Here is an 18,800-nt window from a genome sequence, read left to right on the forward strand (position 1 = left end):
TAGGAATTCTAGGCACCAAAATTATAAGCAAAAGAAGGCTGCACTCATCCAATCTGCAGTCCATTTAAAAAAAAATCCAAATTGATTTTCTCAGCTGGCCCTTAGCCAACAGACCTAGAGAAATTAAACATTAAGATTTTTTTGTCCTAGGTTTATGATTATCTACAAATTTAAGAATTTTTTAAAATGTATTTATTTCTTCAATGTCTAATTTGCCATATATTTTTCCTTAAAAAAAACAAAACAAAAGCCAAGACATCACTTAGTTTTCAATGGGCTAGAAAAAAAAATGCAAATGTTTGCTGATGCAAGAACATGAAAGTCAGGAAGCAGCAGCAAGTTTTGAATATTGTCCATCATGTGTTAGCAAACGCAGGGCTGGGAAGGGTTAAGTACATTTTCTATGCATGGCATTAGTATTATGAATCTTTCCTTCCTGTAGCCCTGACTTACACAAGCTTTCCCAGAGACAGGCAAATCCTCTCTAGCCTAGTAAGGCTCAAAAAAGCATTTTAAAGTGTAAAAGTGTTAGTAATGTTTTTACACTATTTGTTTTCCACCTTTGATACACACCTGGAATGGAATCCAAGATAGGGTTTGCCCCTTACATAGCCAGTCTCCTTTCAGATTTCCAAGCCACTAGACGTGTAATTTTAAAGTTTCAACTATTTTTTCCTTAGACTGACACTTCATGTTTTTATTATTTAATTTTTGTATAAAATGCCTGTTATAATACCAACACTGTGCATGTGTAACAGCACTTCCCCAAATGCTATACAGCATGATTCCATGTGGCCTTAGATCTCACACTGTACCCAAGACATGTTCAGTCACAACTTCCTTGTCAGGTATTGCTTGCTTTTATTATCTTTAACATTGTGCATATGCATTTTATAAAAAGACAGATATCCAAGAAATTAAAGAAAAATGTTCCCAGTATCAGAAAAGCTAGCCCTCCCAATTTCCCATTTTAACCAAGCACTGATGTTTAGAATCACAAGGAACCTAGAAAAATACTCAACAAATTCATTTTTTAATAGATATTTAAAATGAAAAACAGGTATGTCAGAAAGGTTTCATTTGCTCCTACTGTTGTCTAAACACATAGTAGGATTACAATCACACACAAATCAAGGTTTAGAAGTGTCTTCAAGAAGTCTGGGCTTGAAGGCTGGCTATTCACTTCCACGACTCTTAAGACTAAGGACATCCACCCTTCAAGCCCTGAAGCAACTTCTAAGACTTGATTCCTGTGTCATAGTAATCCAGGAAGTGGTTTTCTGTATAAACTTGAGTATGAGGGTATGCCTATGCTACAGTGGCACATATACAGCACTGTAGCTGTGCCACTGTAGCGTAGATGCTTCTTTCAGTGATGGAAAGGGTTTTTCTGTCTATGTAGGTAAACCACCTCTACAAGAGGCAGTAGCTAGGTCACCTTAAAAATTCCAGTTGAGTCTACAGGGGGTTAGGTTGACTGCATTGCATGGGGGACAAAATTTTTCACAGCCCTGAACAATTTAACTGGGTCAATCTAATTTCTAGGTGTATACCAGGCCTGAGACTTCTGACAAACTAATGTTTTCTAAGGTGAAGAATCTACTTTAATTGATTCTTCACCTTTTTGAATGGCTTAACTATTGTGGTTTTTCAATCTAAGTAAAATTGATATGGGAATCATATAGCTCAACGTGCAAATGACAGACCGTATTCAGAACACAAAAATCTATTGTGGAAAGAGACAGAAAAACTGACAGAGCCAACTGAGTTACAGTTAAAATTTATTTTATTTCAGTATAGGAGATCCTGAACTGAAGATGTATCTTTTGGCCCGAACTGTTGAACTGGATACGTTATTCTCTTAATATATTGTGTCATAAGTGTACACGATAGTAAGAAGTCTAGTACATGTTCCACCTTTACCATTAGCAATGGCTTGAAGTTTCAGATAAGGTATGCATTGCTGAATATTCCTGGAACATAAACAACAACTATGGAACTTTATTTATTATTATTGATTGCATACAGGTATTCAAGACACCATGGTGATGGATGTGGAATAAAAGCCTACATTATGTGAACATGTTATAAACAGAATCTCAGCTTTTGGAAGTTCAAAGAGTTTACAAGATGAGAATAATACATGAGAAATTCAATTATCTATTTAAAAAAACATGTTGCCAAAGAACAACATTCAAACTTAGAACTTTCTCATGTGAACGTGAAAGTATCTAAATAAAACAGTAAGGTATGGCAGGCAACGCTGGTCTCTTCAGTTACTGCAGGCCTTGGGTGATGTTAAGTAGTAAAAGACTAAAATTCTGTTACTTGCAATGATCCCCCATTTCAGATGTTTATTGGTGGCATGGAATAGGAAAAAAAAAATCAAAAGTTAATCCCCTCCCTCCCCATTTCTCGCTAACGTGCACAGGACAAAGACAAGAAAAACTCCAGTAGACATTAGATTTACAGGTTGTGGAGAACCTCCAATGATTTTTCATTTTGGTTTATTCTTAAATATTTGTTTTGCAGAGGGGATTACCTAGAAGGCTAGCTAGAAAAAACAGTGCTAGAAATACAGATTTTAGTTTTTCAGGTCTGCAAGAACAGCTTGAACTACTTTTCTTTAGCAAAGTAATTTCTTCAAAATCCTGTGAACTCATTCCTCCCTATCCTCTGGGATATCTCCTCCTAAGATAGTATCTTTATATGTTTTTAATCGTTGTATTTTGAGGATTCTATCTGTATACTGTATAAAATGAGACTTCTGTGTAGATAAATGGAATTGAAGTGGTGTTTTAATTATAAGTTGCATGTGTTTTATTAGGATTGTCTTCTTAATCAAATATCTTACCTTGTCTTAGATTTCTTCATTGTGTGCGTATTTGCTAGCCCAGTAAAAACAAATGATATAACAAATTTGCCACAAATTGATAGTGATAGAATTATTTACTGTATGCAAAAACAGTACAGCTTGAAGTCGATGTTTTGGAATATTATATCACTCTAAATACTTTATGTTGTAGTTATGAACAGAAATCCAGCTTTTGATACTGGGTGTTAATGAAGTTAAATTTTTCTCTGTCAGAGGACAAAGAATTTACTATGCAGTATTAATATAATACCGTTAAACTCCTTGCATGAGAAAAACCCTTTCACAGGTTTCTTTAAACTACTGTGTGATGGCCAACTCAATTCATTCTTCCCATGTGTGAGAAATGACAGCCTAAGAACTTAGAATACTTTACGTCCCATACTTCTCACTTCCACTTTTCTGTGGAAAAGTTTGAGAAGGTACCTGTACCTTAAACTGCATGAAATTGATACTTTACCTGTTTTGAAATATTAAAAAAAAAGGTCTACCCATTTTACTGAATGTAATCTATATCTATAAAATTTGATTGGAATGTTGAACCAGGTATGCCTCATTGCAAACACAGTGAAAGATGTGTGCCAATAATCTAGTAGTCCTAGGGGCCTGGAGCTTTAAAAACAAACAAAAAAATGGTTGCACTCTAAGGGCACCCACATGCAATACATAAATATTTACCTATCTACTCCATTTTTTTTTTATTTTATTTTATTTTTTTTAATCAGAGGGGTAGCCATGTTAGTCTGGATCTGTAAAAGCAGCAGAGTGTCCTGTGGCACCTTATAGACTAACAAAAGTTTTGGAGCATGAGCTTTCGTGAGTGAATACCCACTTCGTCGGTTGCATCCGACGAAGTGGGTATTCATCCACGAAAGCTCATGCTCCAAAACTTTTGTTAGTCTATAAGGTGCCACAGGACTCTTTGCTGCTTTTCCATTTTTTATGTAAAGAACCAAAAAGTAAAACTAAACACCACTTGTTTGATCCTCTAGAAAGAGATCAATGACATAATGACGTCTTCTCACAAAGATCATGAAACTTTCATGGTGTTATGCCAATTTGTTCTATATTGTATACAAGCCTTTTCTCATTCTCTATAGCCTTTGCAGTGTTACAATAAAATTCTAATTCTATTCCATCATAGGTAATTCGTTAAGAATTTCACTTCCAAAGTAACATTTCACATGAGACATAAAGACAAACATTTCTGATGCAAAGTGCATATACAGAAAATTAACTACTTTTGTCTCAGAAGTAGATTCATCTATAGATTTATTTCTGAGGTGGTGACCTACATTAACAACTACAAAAGAATTAAAAATTAAGTTTCATCTGGTGATGCAGTCTAAGATTTTCAAAAGTGATTAGTGATTTTGGGTGCTTAACTTAAGACACCTTGAAGGGCCTGATCTTTTGAAAGTCTTAGCACCTACCATCTGAAAAATCAAGACCCTTTGAAGTATTTCAAGTTAGGCACCCAAAGTCACTATTAACTGGAAAATTTTGGACTTACTTGATTGTTCATGTGAATTTTATGCAGAATTTTTTTTAAAAGCTCCTTTTAATAAATAACTAATTTACTTCCCCTTGTTTTAAACTAAAATACTTCCTTTATAAAAATTAGTAGCAATGAAGACAAATTTAAGGGCTCAATGCAGCTTCCAACAATCCCAGAAAAATATTTTGTTGCATTTGAATCTGGTCCCATCCTGGAATCAATCTACATTCATTTATTGAAAAGAGCACGAAGTACAGAAGTTTTTCCACATTGCACTGTGAATGTGCACGTGCGCGCTTATGTAAGCAAGATATGTGTTATTTTTCTCATCCACCTTAAAAGACAATGTCTAACTCAACATTTTAAGCTATAAAAGTGACCACAAAAAATATAAAGCAGATCAAATATATTTAATATAAAATAATCGCATCCTATCAATTAGCTTGCACCTCTGTCCCATAAAAACAAATATCAATTTGCTTAATCACCTCATCTTTTGTTTTATATTTATTTTTAAACGCTCCCCTTCCTTTACCAACCAGGAGATTTTTCTGTTGATTAACACCCTTAGGCCACATGTCTACATTGCCAAACATGCAAGCACTAAAGTAACATTACACTTTTTTTAAACCACCCACAAGATCCAAGGTTTATTTGCATCTTATTTTGTTTCACAGAAGAATCACTAATAAATTCAGTAGCAAATGCCTAGCATGTTTCGTTTATTTACTGGCATAATAGCTATCATCATAGAAAACTCACTAGGACAAATCCTTAGTTGGTATAAATTAAAGTCAGTGCTGATTTACACCAGTTAAGGACCCAGCACATGACCAACTCTTATTCTGAAGTCTCCACTGTTTGTGAAAAATTTAAGATAATGTTAAGTTGTCAATAAATTTCTTTTCAACCTTCCTTAGAAGCCATTAAAATAATTCACTTCCTTGTTTGCAAACCTGTATTGTGTTAGCACAGCTCTGGCAATAGTGTGTATTACTCTTCTTCCTATCTCATTTGCAACACATAGTACAGAGTTTGCAGCGCAGATTTCAGAAAGGTTCCAACTCAGCCCATGCACTTGTACAATTTGGCTCACAATCATTTGTAGGTGGAAAAAGAATTTGACCCTAGATTTTCCTAAGTCCTAAAACAACTGAACTTGAAGAAAGATCTCTGGACAGTGAATTTTTTTAATTGATATTTAGAAATCAGAGAACATGTCTTCCCAGATTACAACATCGAGAGACGTACATTTTAAACCAAATAGACTGACAATTTCCTCCTTACATGTATTTGATTGACAAGTCAAATCCCACAAACACATACAGCATTAGGTAGAAAGCCTCAACAGTTGCTCCAAAAAAGTGGAAAGCTTAAGCCAAAAGAAGGAAAATAGCTGAATCAGATAAAGACGAGAACTAGTATTAACTAGGCTGTCCTTCCTGAGGGTTGTGGTGTTTTTGGTTGTTGTTTGGTTTTTTTGTTGGGGGGACGGGGGTGAAGAGCGGGAAGTAAAACATTTTTTAAGTCATAGTAACTATACACAGCAGTTAATGTGCTATCATTCCAATTTGTAAAAATAAGCCATTTACGGAAAACAGTCTAGATACTTATATTGCACTCATGATGGTATCTGAGCACCTTAGGTTTTCAACAAAACAGTGAAATGGGAGAAGTGAAAGGAACTGCAGCTTGAAGTCCTATTGCCTCGCAAACAAAACATTAATTCTCTTCTTTGACTAACCTAAAACCTTCATGACTCCTTTTATGTCTGTTCTTGCTAAGTGTCTGGAATCCCCTTTTAGAACAGCATGCAAAGGTTGTTCTCATTATACCATTCTTTGGCTGTTTGTTTAACAGTACAGATGACCAGTAGAATGGATTCCATTTATTGTATATGAAAATACACTTAATTTACTGTATGTCAATGGAGGAGAGTTACAATACCAAATATGCAGACCTAAGACTACGATAAGTAAATATCAAAAAGATACATCCTTCACTGCCTGTTTAAGTATGCTGGAGATTAAGCTACTTGCACCACAGAAATAGTACCCAATTGAACAGATCGAAAAAGAGTGCATAAAAGGTCACTGCTCAGAAAACTGACCAAGACTGGTGTAGACCAAATACAGAGGATCAAGAAACTTGCTTCAATATAAAACCTATGGCAACATGACATTTTTCTTACATGATGTAATTAACATAGTCGACACTTGAATAAAATCTGTAGAAGAAAATACACAACACACTGGCATTTTACTTTGCTTCTAATAGAGGGTTACAATTCAAAATTTTTTGGGGTAAATACATTTAAAAAACACAATATCTGAAGTCCCTAAGTGGACGTTTGGTACAATAAATGAATTTGCAATACACACACTAACAGGTTTTACAGAGGCCAGAACTGTAGCTCATCTAGAGCAAGGTTAGAGAATTTAATCTGACTTTTTTTTGTTCTGTATTTTTAAAAAAGATTTACACCTGATACTTTTTGTAACTATATGGCTGTGTGTGAAGACCACTTTTTTTTTACCTCATTCTCAGTTAAGGAAGCTGAAGGAGATGAACTCTTGCTAAAAGCAAGAGTTGAAGATTCTGCTGCTGAAGCCCGATTTCGCTTCTTCAGTGGTTTACATGCATCAGACAGATTTTTCGTTGCTGTAAAATAATTTTGGTTTACAAAGTGAAGTTTGGAACTTTTAAAACGTTATCTCCCTGAAGCCATTTAAAATATTCCCTCAGATAAGGGAAGGAATTGTTTAGGTTTGTCTTCTGGGTGCCTATGTAGTACCGAGTAAGCAGTGCACAATCAATCAGTTTTTGAAATAATGATGTGTTTGTTTTGAAGACTCAAGAGATCTCCAATTAAACAAATATGTACTTAAAATATTGTTAAAAATTTCCCAAATAGTTTGCTAAATATTTTTAAATTACAATACTGTGTAATTTATGACTTTTTTAAAAGAGATGTAACACTAATTTGCTCAAACACTACATTAGAAGGCCTACATGAACTCAGCAAAATCAGATTCACTTTGTTAACAAACATCCCCTTTTTCAAAAAAAAAGTTATATATAAGGAACTGGATACTTACATTAAAAATAGCATCACTATCATGTATATTAGTTTAGATCTTTTTGCAGTGTATTAACACTTTTGAAACTGAATGTAAGAGTTAAATACATGTGTTCTTGTGCTCTTATAAAAAGTTACCTTAAACCTGCGCATGATTAACAAATCTGATCAATGAACCATTTAGCACACAAGATTGTTTTACAGCTCCCTCTCAACTCTCCACATTGCCTCCCGTCAAACAATTGTTATAAAGAAGTTCTTGAATCACATATTAATTTAAGTTTGATGGTCACTATTTACTAAATACACTTATTTTATTGGATAAAATGTATAATTAATCATGCATTTAAACAGCAAGGTTTATATTGCTACTTTACAATATCAATGGGCAACAGTTTTAATTTGGTGCCATCAAATGGTGAACTTCAGAACTGCTGCTTTAAATCAGCAATACACAATTTCAATCAAATATAGTACTGCAAAATGCTGGCAGTGCAGAAAACAGTGCAACCTCTCAAACTGAGGTTTAATGAGTATAACTCAGTATGGCTTCAGCAAAGTTTAGATGGCTGTCTCAGACAACCTGTTTAGTTTAAATGAATTAACTGAAAAAGTTAATTAAAACTTATTCTGACCACATTACCTGACTGGTTCTTTTGTGAAGAGAAGGTTTCTGTGACCTTTGTTTTTGCTGTTTTGTCATTGCTTGTCTCCCTCTGTCACAAAATAAAAATAAAAAAGAAAAAAGAAAAAAAAACTCCTAATTTATGAGTGATTGGATAAAGGTGGAAATTACTTTTGGATTTCTGCTATTAGAAAGAAAATGTCTTTGCAAACATCCTGGTCTATATTGTAATGTAGTTCAGCTATGGTAAGTTTCCATTTCAGGCATGTTTATTTTTTATAAACCACCAACAGCAGAGGCTATAAAACTTTCAAACAAAAAAAAAAAAAAAAACCCCAACCCCAACTTGATATTCAATTTCTAATCTATTCACCTGAAACTGAAATATGAACTCGTGCATGAAAAGGAAAATGCTATATGAAGATAAAGCATTTCAATCAGCTATTATTATTCTTGTGTCCAAACTGGTCAAGTTAATACCTTTAAATTATTAACATAACTGCAGCAGAAATGTATAAATTTGAGGACCCTGAACTGAATTTTAAGTCTCAGATACTTGTTTTCAATGTCAGTACTTATAGCAGTGTCATTTTTTGCACTGTTATTGTTAAAGGTTGTGCCAGCATTTCCATTATAAAATACTATTTTCAAGGGAATATTGATATTGCATAAATTTGCGCCAGACTGAAACTTATCAAATATTCTAGGCCAAGAAGTATTTTGAGAAATTTGGGAATTTACATTCAGCAGTTTGACTATGGACATTGCACCTGGTCAAAAATAGAGCACCTCCTTTAATTACTTAAGCAACAGGGATAGCCATGAATATCTTAACTATAAGCTACGGATCCACTGAAGTAGGAAATCATGCAAATACACTTCTACCCCGATATAACGCTGTCCTTGGGAACCAAAAAATCTTACCGTGTTATATGTGAAACTGCGTTATATCAAACTTGCTTTGATCCTCTGGAGCGCGCAGCCCTCTCCCCCTCCCCCGAAGTGCTGCTTAACCGCATTATATCCAAATTCGTGTTATATCGGGTCACGTCATATCGGGGTAGAGGTGTAGTAGTCAACGTTGCTTAACCCTAAACTGATGCGGATCTGATCAACAAGATGGACACTATGGAAGGACCCAACTGCCAATATATTTTGATTTTGTAAAGGCAATTTAAGTATTTATTGATTTTCCTGGGTCAATCCATTGTTGAGCTGGTAAGGTTTTGTAGAATACCTCAAAGCCAGACTACAAAGGAAGAAGTGGCCCTGCTGGATCAAAAAAACCCACCATAATGGAAACCAATACTATCCATAAGCCATACTCTTTGCTGAATAAGTGAGTCTGTATTTATATAAACTTCCTATCACAGAGACAACTAGAAGCTATAGTTCCATCAAGTTAATAAATTTCTTGCATTTTTTTTTAACAAGATGATTGAGAATCCATGGTCTGCTTCACTCGTCACTGAAAGTGTCCTTGCTTTTGTTACATAGTTATGCTCCTTTAATGCAGCTCCCATTGTGCCGATGTGATTTCTATATGCACCATAAGTTCCAAAGTTACACATTTTTCAGACAGAATCTATGAATATGTATTATTACCTAATCATTTTGTTCTATAGCATTTAAATATAAAGAATAATTAAGGGCACAGAATAGCAATAGCAACACACTGATCCTTTGAAGGAACAAAGGCTCATGATCAAACCCAAAGCTTCTTGCTCCCCAGGACAGAGGACATTAAAAATCTGCCACTGAGTTGAAACTAAAGAACAGGAAGTGCAGCTTCAATGCTCTTCACTACTCCACAGGTGGATGACAGCTAAGTGATCTTTAAACTGTTTATGGTGATAAAGTGGACAGCTGGAACTATTCTAGGTTTCTAAGAGGAGAAAACAGGTAAAAGGTGATTCATACAAAGTAATAAGAAAGCAACCATTCTGCTATGTCTGAGACCTTCTGGAGCCAAAGGCATAACAAGAGCATGCACGTATGTATTCAAATTACTTAGTAAGCACTGGATCACAATGCTCCTTCCTCCAGAGGATTCACAACACTATTTTACAATAAGTCTTCATATACTGTATTACTATGGCCTGATCTGGAAAACACTTACATACTTGCTTATGTTTTCATAAGATTAGTCGCACAGAGTTTGCAGGGTTTACCCACATGGAAAAGGATAAGTACATGCCTAAATGTTTGCAGAGTATGGGCTCACTGTTATAAACAGAATCCCTAGTGATCTAGGCAAATCTGTAAAAGAAGTTAGTCACCTTCTGTAGTAAAGATGATTCTTTAAGATGTGTCCACTAATGGATGCTCCACTGTAGGTATGTCTGTGTCCCTACAGTGGAGCACCCATTTGGACACTACTCAAAGAAGAAGGAGAATTATCTAATCCTGACAAACAAGCTAGAAACTGAAGAGGAGCCAGTTAAAGGCCTGCTATCTGAACAACAAGTTGTTATATATACTGCAAATTTCTAAATTTAACAGATTGGAGTTCAGGACACCATGCCAGCCTAAAGTGCTTTATAGGTTTAAATCTGATTCTTAAAAGTGTTTATTTGTACTTTATTCATTTTTAAGGACACAACCTTTGATTCAGACAAATGGTGGTAACATTCACATACACATCTCTACATCTTGACACAAAGAAAAGGAATGAAATTGTAAAGCAAGAAAACCAGTGGGCTAAGCCCTTGCCCATAGGAATTGAATTCTATTCGTATATTTTTTCAGCTAGGTTCAAGTAACTAGCAAGGACCTCTTTTCAGATGTCTCCACCTCAACACTAAATTAAAAAAATCTGTTTAACAAGTGCATCCAAACTGACATCTTTACAGTTGCTTCATTTGATGCAGTTAAAAACCAGTAAATATTAAATCCTGAAAATGGAAATGCTGACAAACTTAACTATAGCAGAGTGACTGGTGCTGCTATAATTGACTTAAACAAACCAATGATATAATTACCTTCCGATTATTCTGTTTATCCATCCTGAGTCTTTTCCTAGGTGCTTCCTGAACTTCAAAATCTTCTGAAGGTTCCTTTGTCCTCTTTTTTTGGTTTCTTTTATTTCCATGTAAGTTACCTTGGGGTGGGGGATGGGGGAAACTTACATGAAAAAAAATCTAATGCTCACTTCGAAATTATCTTAAACTGATCTAACTTATATTTAAATCGTTACTTTTTTTAAAACGGTTAAAATTAACAAATTTGATTAACCCGTTGATGCCCAGGGTCCAGTTTCTATTATTGAATGCTAGTTCTAAAACAAATCCAAACTCCTAATTGCTAAATATTCCACTTTAGTAAGACAGATCTATCTGCATAAGCACTAGTATAAAATCTGAATATGCAATTTTCCTCATTTGTGTCTTCTCAAATAAGATAGAGCTGTTCTATAAAGCTGTAACTGTTATTCTCCGTAACAGTGCTTTACCACTGAACAAAAGTTCTGAATGTCTCCCTCATTCTTTTATTAAGTTCTCCCAAGGATATAGATGTAGGTACTGGTGACTGAAGACATCTATTAAGGGGCCTCTGTCAGAGACAGGATATCACCAATCATATGGACCATTGGCCTTTTCTTGCATGGCAATTCCTATCTTTAAACATACAAGTGCATAGAAGGCCTTAAAAACTCCATTGTGCTTCTGTTTTGTTCTGTTTAAGATTACATGAATTCTTTATATAATAATTCATTTGCTTAATTTCAGTGTAAAGCTCCAACACAAAAGGTCAGTGACTGGTCTACATAGCCACTTACTAAGTTTAATTATCTACCATTTTGAGGTACAGTTGGCATGATAACGGCTTAGAATGAAGTCTGGTTCATTTATGATGCATGATGAGACCTAGTACACTTACTCTTAACATTGACCCTCCAGTTCTTTCCAAGGTTAGAGGCAATATTGCATGTTTAATATGGAGAAATTACAGAGTCCTAGACTATAAATATATTATCTAAAAATCTTTAACAAAAGTTAGCATTTTAAAATTGTTCTACAGTTAGAAGTGTGCTGTTTCAACGGGAACTGATTTCTGATAAACATTTCAAAGAAAGGCAACAAACTTAAAATTAAGAATAGTTGTCAAATTGGTTTTTTTCCATATTCAATTGATTTAGGACTTTACTATCTTAAATTCAAAGCAGCTCTGAATCTGAAACTTAAATTAAAATGGCTCCAGGAGAACCTGCTATTTACAAAAAGCCAGCATTAAAAAACAAAAACAAAACAAAAAAAAATCCAATACGTTTTCTAGTAGGGTCTGGAGGGGGAATGATTGAACTGACATGTTTTCATTTATAGAGAACTGAAAATGTACACAAAGATATGTACTAGAAACACCTGGTACAGGTACAATTCCAATTACATTTCTTGCAATACGACACTGAGGAAGTTGAATAAAATTCAGTACTACAATGTTTAGATATTTAATTTGGGATCTATTAAAACTAAGTCAAAGTCGACAACATCTGAGAAGAAATAAAGAGGTTATGATACGTGGGTGATTACAAAAAAGGTACACTCCATAGCTACTTATAATGATGAACTAATTGCACATAACACAAATTTCAATTACTTCTGGATCTTGATCTCCTTTTAGGTGAGTCTTGAAACACTTTACGTTTGGCCTCTCCAATATTCTTCAGAGATGAACCTTGAGAGATACAGAATGATGTTTTTTTTTTTAAAAAAAAAAACTGATATCCAAATATTTGACACTTAAAATTCTGTTAAAAACTTCACCAATTTTCCACAAAATGTTATTTCACACACAGAAAGATAACAAAAACTGACTGCCATTTTTATACATTTTTTTTGTTTTGAATCTGACAATTTTTCAAACACTTCCTCTCATTCTTGTCACTACCCAAAGCAGCACCTGGTAGCTTCAAATACTTCCACAGCAGGCCTTCCTATAGTGCTATAAAACACTATGTATACCAGACATTTGTAACTGGACTGAGAAGGGTCAAGCAAATGCCTCACACCCTCCATTCTTTCTTCTTAAGGAAGCTACTCCAAAGAGCGACTCATATTATCGTATCAAAATTCTAAATAAACTGTTGTTTATCAAGACCATGAATCTTAGCCAACAGCAAAAAAGTTATCCTGCAATTTCTTATGCGGTCCTAAAAGCTTTGCAGTACACCACAATAAAATGCCAAAAATGGAAGAAAGGTTTAGAATACAGTTTGGAATACTTGCTTCCTGAGCTGATGGATGTTATGAGGTAACACTTTTTTAAAAATATATGTGTGTGTGTGTGTGTGTGTGTGTATATAAAGAAAGGACAGTACTGGTTATATTTTATAAACCACTTCTTAAACTATTCTTAAGAACTAACTCATAAGTTTACATTAATAAAAATGACTGATTTTCCCTTTCCCACCACCCACATTTAGTGGGCAGTGAAGATAATGGCAGCTGCTTATGGGCAGAAGAAGAAGGAGAACCCACCAATCTCTAAACAGTAGAATGTTTACATTTAACAACTTTGTAGAACAATGAGTAAGGAATGTAGACTTCATGGATTGCTTTTATTGTAACCATTGGCATTCTTTTCCTATTGGCACAAACACCAAGAATTAAAACCAGAAAACAATGATAGCTGTTTTCCCTACAGGTCTCAAATATGTGCTTAGTTTAACATCACTATGTATATCAAATTTAGTTAGAGTACACTAGCACAGTTTTACGTTTACCAGAGTCTTCTTCAGATTTGGGAGAGGTCACTATGGCAAACTTTGTGTTATAGCGAGCTTTCTGTTTTTCACTAAGCATGTTCCACTGCGATTCAAGCAGTTCTTCAATCTCCTCACGTGAAGCATCTGGATGTTCAGCAACCACCTGTTTATGCAAAAATGGGGCATACATTAATGAGACAAACATTAAAAGAGGGCTGTATAGATCTGTATTATTCTAATATAGTGGTTTAATACATACAAATCCACTTAAAATTTGTACTATATTCATAAAGAACTACTACAGTACAGACTGGAAGATTCCTACATATCCCATTTATCCCAAAAAATAAGGTTTTAGCAACACAGATTTCAGCACCATGAATTTAGAAGTACAATAAATAATTCCAAAAAATAACTTGGATACCTTTTAACATTCACAATACTGAGAATGAATGAACCACCTCATTGAAAAAAAAATCTTGTAATTTCATAGTTAGCAAAATTTAAATAAATACCACAATAAAAAATTAGGTGAATATTAGTGGAAAAAAACCAAGTGATGGCTTTCATAGATTCCACTGAAGTAATGAGAAGTATTCAGAAATAGTTTGGCAGGTATAATAATTATTATATGTGCTGCAATAATTTAGAGTTAAGATTTTCCCAGACCACTTTACATTATTTTAGAATATATTCTATATTTTCTTCTATTCTATACTCTAACTACTCTGTTTAAATCCAATCAAGTATGAAGAAGCCCAAGTGTGGTAGGTATCTTTGGGATACAAAAACATTTGCGTTTTAAGCATATTGGCTCGGATTTGATCATATACTCTTGGAAAGTAAGGTAGCGTAGAGAAATCTGTTTAACAAAAATGGAAAAGCAGATACTAAATTTAAAAGCTTTAAAATATTAAATGGGATACTAAAGTGAAATCAATATGTGGTTTAAAATCATGCAAGTCTTCTGGTCTACAGATCTGGAGAATTGACTCATAACCACATTCAGATCTGGACTCCAAGTACCATGTATCCTCCCAAATCCAAGCTATCACTGGACTGAGGCAGCATCCCTCAAAAGCACCACACAATAGGAGAAACCCAAAGGCTAGGCCCCTAAAACCACCTTCTCAATCAGAAAAAATCATTAAACGGAGAAGGAAACAACAACAACCCTAATCTTCTGCTGATGAATACAAGATCAGCCACCAATAAAACCAGCACCATTCATTATTTTATTTTTAATAGAGCACCCAGCCTTGCTTACATCACTAAGATTTGGTTCAATGTCACTTCTAACCCTATCGTAATACATCCAACCCCACAGAATATACCAGTGTTTCTCAACCAGGGGTTTGCGGCCCCAAAGGGGCCATGAGCACGTTTCAAGGCCCCATGGCTGAAACCTAGAGCCCTGAGCGCCAATGCTCTCGTGGGACTGAAAGCTCCAAGCCCTGGAACCACCCATGGAGCTAAAGCTCTGAGTTCCCCGACCTGTGGGGCTAAAGCTGGGAGCCCCGAGAGGCAGAAGCTCCTGTGCCCCTAACCCCGCAGGGCTAACGCCCCAAGCCCTTCTCCCTGCAAGTGAGGGAATTCCAGAACCCTGAGTACCCCACCCACACCCGTGGCTGAAGTTGGGAGTGCCAAATCCCCTGCTCCGGCAGCTTAAACCCAGGCCACCTTCCCACCCCTCAATGGGCCCTGGAGTTTTTATAGCATGTGCAAAAAGGGTTGAGAACACCTGCTCTATACATCACAGGACAAAGACAGACACCGGGGGGGGGGGGGGGGGGGGAGAAGTAGCAATCCTGTTCCCCAACCATCTCAGTTGCAGAAGACATCTCTCCCAAGACAAAAATATTTATCCCACCCAAGACAAAAATATTTGAATGCATCTATGAAGAGAAGGACAAGACACACTTAGGACCCTTAGTGGTATACACAGGTCCATATAGAAGCCTTCTCAATTTCCTGGAAGAACTAATGACGACTGCGCAATAGTACTGGAATCTCCCTAATTCCTTGCCCTGTTACTTCAATCTCCATATATAGAATGCAAGTTATACAATAGTACTTGATCTAATGGCCTACTTGAAAACCATGGGATTGTCCTGGAAGTTTCTGCACCTACACATGCAACTGGACATACATTTAAACCAATCTTCAGCCCAGGAGTAGATATGAGAGACGTTGCCAACATATCACTTTCCTGGTCTCCCCATCACCTCATCTAGGCAAAATCAGAGCCTTCCTTCCTATTCATTAGCACAGTGAACAACCCAACCTTGCCCACTCCCAGAGACTTTCCAGGTTTTCAACTTAACCTAAGGGAACAAGCCACACAAATACAAGGACAAAGTGTCAATGAGTTAGCTCAGCAGTCCAAACACATGATGTCCATTACTACTGATACCAGCCCACACCCCCTGAGATAATTATGGTTCACAAGAAGAAGTGTCCAAGCAGAAAGAGTGCCAGTGGTGCAAATCACATTCTGAATCCATTTGCCAGCAGCACAAATCTCTCCTACAGGAATGCACCACTCCAATAAAGGATACAAAACAAGTATCCTATTCCTCCACAATCAACCCAGCAGAGTCACATCCAGCAGAGCTATTCCGTGTTGTGAACCAGCACTTATCAAACCAAACTGGATAGCTTAGACACCAGACCCAAGCATGGGCTGATGTTGAGAGCTGTCAGTATACTTCATTATGAGATCAACTGAACATGTATGGTGACAATCAGTAACAAGAATTCCATCCGAGATCCGAGTATTATCCACCAAATCACCCTTACTGAGTTTGGCCTCACCACACATTTCAAAACTCAAGCACCCAGGAAAGTTTTAGAGCCAGTTTGTGAATGAGATCCATGCCCCTCCTTTCTAGTAAAAACTAGCATAGAATAACTATGCCCACTACCAATTGAAATAGTCAATGCCTTCCCTTCAGAGAAGCCCACCTATCAAACTCCTTGAAAAACACAATAAGTGGCCCAATATTCAAGCAGCCATCACTTCACCTTGCAGATTACTCCACAATAATTGAGGGCCAATTTCACAAAGCAGAAAATAATTATGAGCTAATTCAGCCAGGAAAAAGAATTTAATAAAAAAACTTGAGTGATAATTGGGAATCATGTAAGAACACCTTACTTGTTGCACAAAAAGCCACAATCCCACTGGCTGTGATGGTCAAAAAAATGAACCTGATTTAGAGCAGAAGCAAAGGCAGCTATAAAAAATAAGATACAAGACATGGAAGAAAGAGGAAGTTGATAGTAATCAATATAATTCTGAAGTTAGGAACTGGAGAAAACTGACAAGGAGGCAAAGGGATACAAGGAGAAATTAATGGCCAGCAAAGTTAAGGACAAGGAGTTTTTTTAAAATATTAGGAACAAAAAGAATGGCATTGATCCATTACTAGATGGAAATGGCAGAACCATCAATAGTAATGTAAAAAAGACAAATATTTCTGGTTTGTATTTGGGGAAAAAACATAATATAGCCTCATCATATGGTGATGAGAACACACTTTTGATTCCACTGTTACCTCTGGAACATGTTAAACAGAAACTACTAAAATTGGACATTTTAAATCACCTGGTCCAGATAACTTGCATTCAAGGGTTGTAAAAGAGCTGGATCAATAGCTTGCTGGATCATTAATGTTGATTTTCAGTAAGTCTTGGATCATTGGGGAAGATCCAGAAGAATGGTAGAAAGCCAATGTTGTGTCAATTTTCCAAAAGGGTTCATGAGATGACCTAGATAATTACAGGCCTGTGAGCCTGACATTGATGCTGGACAAGATTGATGCTGGAATGGCTGATACAGGACTCTGTTAATAAACTAATTAAAGGTTAGTAATGGAGATAATCAAAATAGGTTTATGGATATTATTAGGTCCTGTCAAATTAACTTGATTTTTTAAAATAAAATTACAGGTTTGGTTGATAAGATAATCATGTTCTGTAAGTCATCTGACTCGGAACCACATATTTTGATGAAAAAACTAGAACGATACAAAATTAACAAGGCACACAAATGAATTATAAATTTGCTAACTGATAGATCTCAAAATATAATTGTAAACAGGGAATCATCATCAAGTGCATGCGTGTCCACTGGGGTCCCAAAGGGATTGGTTTTAACCATATGCTTTTTCACATTTTGATCACTGACCTGAAAGAAACTGATAAAAAGTTTGCATATTAAAAAAAAATTAGGGAAGTGGTAAATAATGAAGAGGACAGGTCACTGATACAAAGCAGTCTGGATTGCTTGATAAACTGTGCAGAAGCAAACAAAATCTGTTTTAATACTGTTAAATGGAAATGTATACATCTAGGAACAAAGAAGGTAGAACTTATTTATAGAATGGGGGACTATCGTGAGAAGCAGTGACTCAAAGAGATTTGGGAGCGGTGCTGCAGTCAGCTGAACATGAGATTCCAATGTGATGCTGTGCCCGGAAGAGCTACTGCAAGCCTGGGATACATAATCAGGGAAAACTTCAGTAGGAGTAGAGAAGTTATTTCACCTCTGTATTTGGTACTTGCAGCGATGTCTTGGTGCCTGTCCTGCCCTCATCCACGAGAGCTAAGAATTCTGGCTTAGAGTCTGGTGGGACAAGGTCCAAAAAATTGGACATTGCACCCCATGAATTAAAGTTATACCAGCTAAGGATCACTACTGGTTTTCAGTCTGAAGTTGGAGTCCTCCAGTGAAGTATATCTTCTTCCTAAAGAGGTCCAGCTTCTTCGCATCCTGAGCTCGAAGGGTAGGTCCTTACCTCTCCTTTTCATTGACAACCGCAACAACCGAGTATGGAGGGGGGTGGGTGAACAAATAGTCGTAGCCTTTGGAGGGCATGAAGTACTTTCTCTCGACTCCTTTAGCTGTGGGAGCCAGAGAGCCTGGCATTTGCCAGAGAGTTTTTGCGTTCTCCTGAATGGTTTTAATCAGGGGAAAGGCCACCCTGGTGGGTCTTGCTGGGGATAAAATGTCCACTATTG

The 18,800-nt window shown here is 36.1% G+C and overlaps 1 protein-coding gene across 1 annotated transcript in view; it reads right to left on the reverse strand.

The window, feature by feature from the left end:
• NSD2 (nuclear receptor binding SET domain protein 2) overlaps positions 1-18,800 on the reverse strand; it is a 170,228-nt gene that overhangs the window by 80,057 nt on the left and 71,371 nt on the right. The window contains exons 6-10 of the mRNA XM_075066635.1: positions 13,797-13,941; positions 12,671-12,748; positions 11,056-11,174; positions 8,093-8,165; positions 6,907-7,031 (exon numbers count right to left, since the gene is read on the reverse strand). Coding sequence (XP_074922736.1) covers positions 6,907-7,031; positions 8,093-8,165; positions 11,056-11,174; positions 12,671-12,748; positions 13,797-13,941 — 540 coding nt within the window. The remainder of the gene's footprint in view (positions 1-6,906; positions 7,032-8,092; positions 8,166-11,055; positions 11,175-12,670; positions 12,749-13,796; positions 13,942-18,800) is intronic.

Source organism: Chelonoidis abingdonii, chromosome 5, assembly GCF_003597395.2.
Source record: "Chelonoidis abingdonii isolate Lonesome George chromosome 5, CheloAbing_2.0, whole genome shotgun sequence".
Lineage (NCBI taxonomy): Eukaryota > Metazoa > Chordata > Testudines > Testudinidae > Chelonoidis > Chelonoidis abingdonii.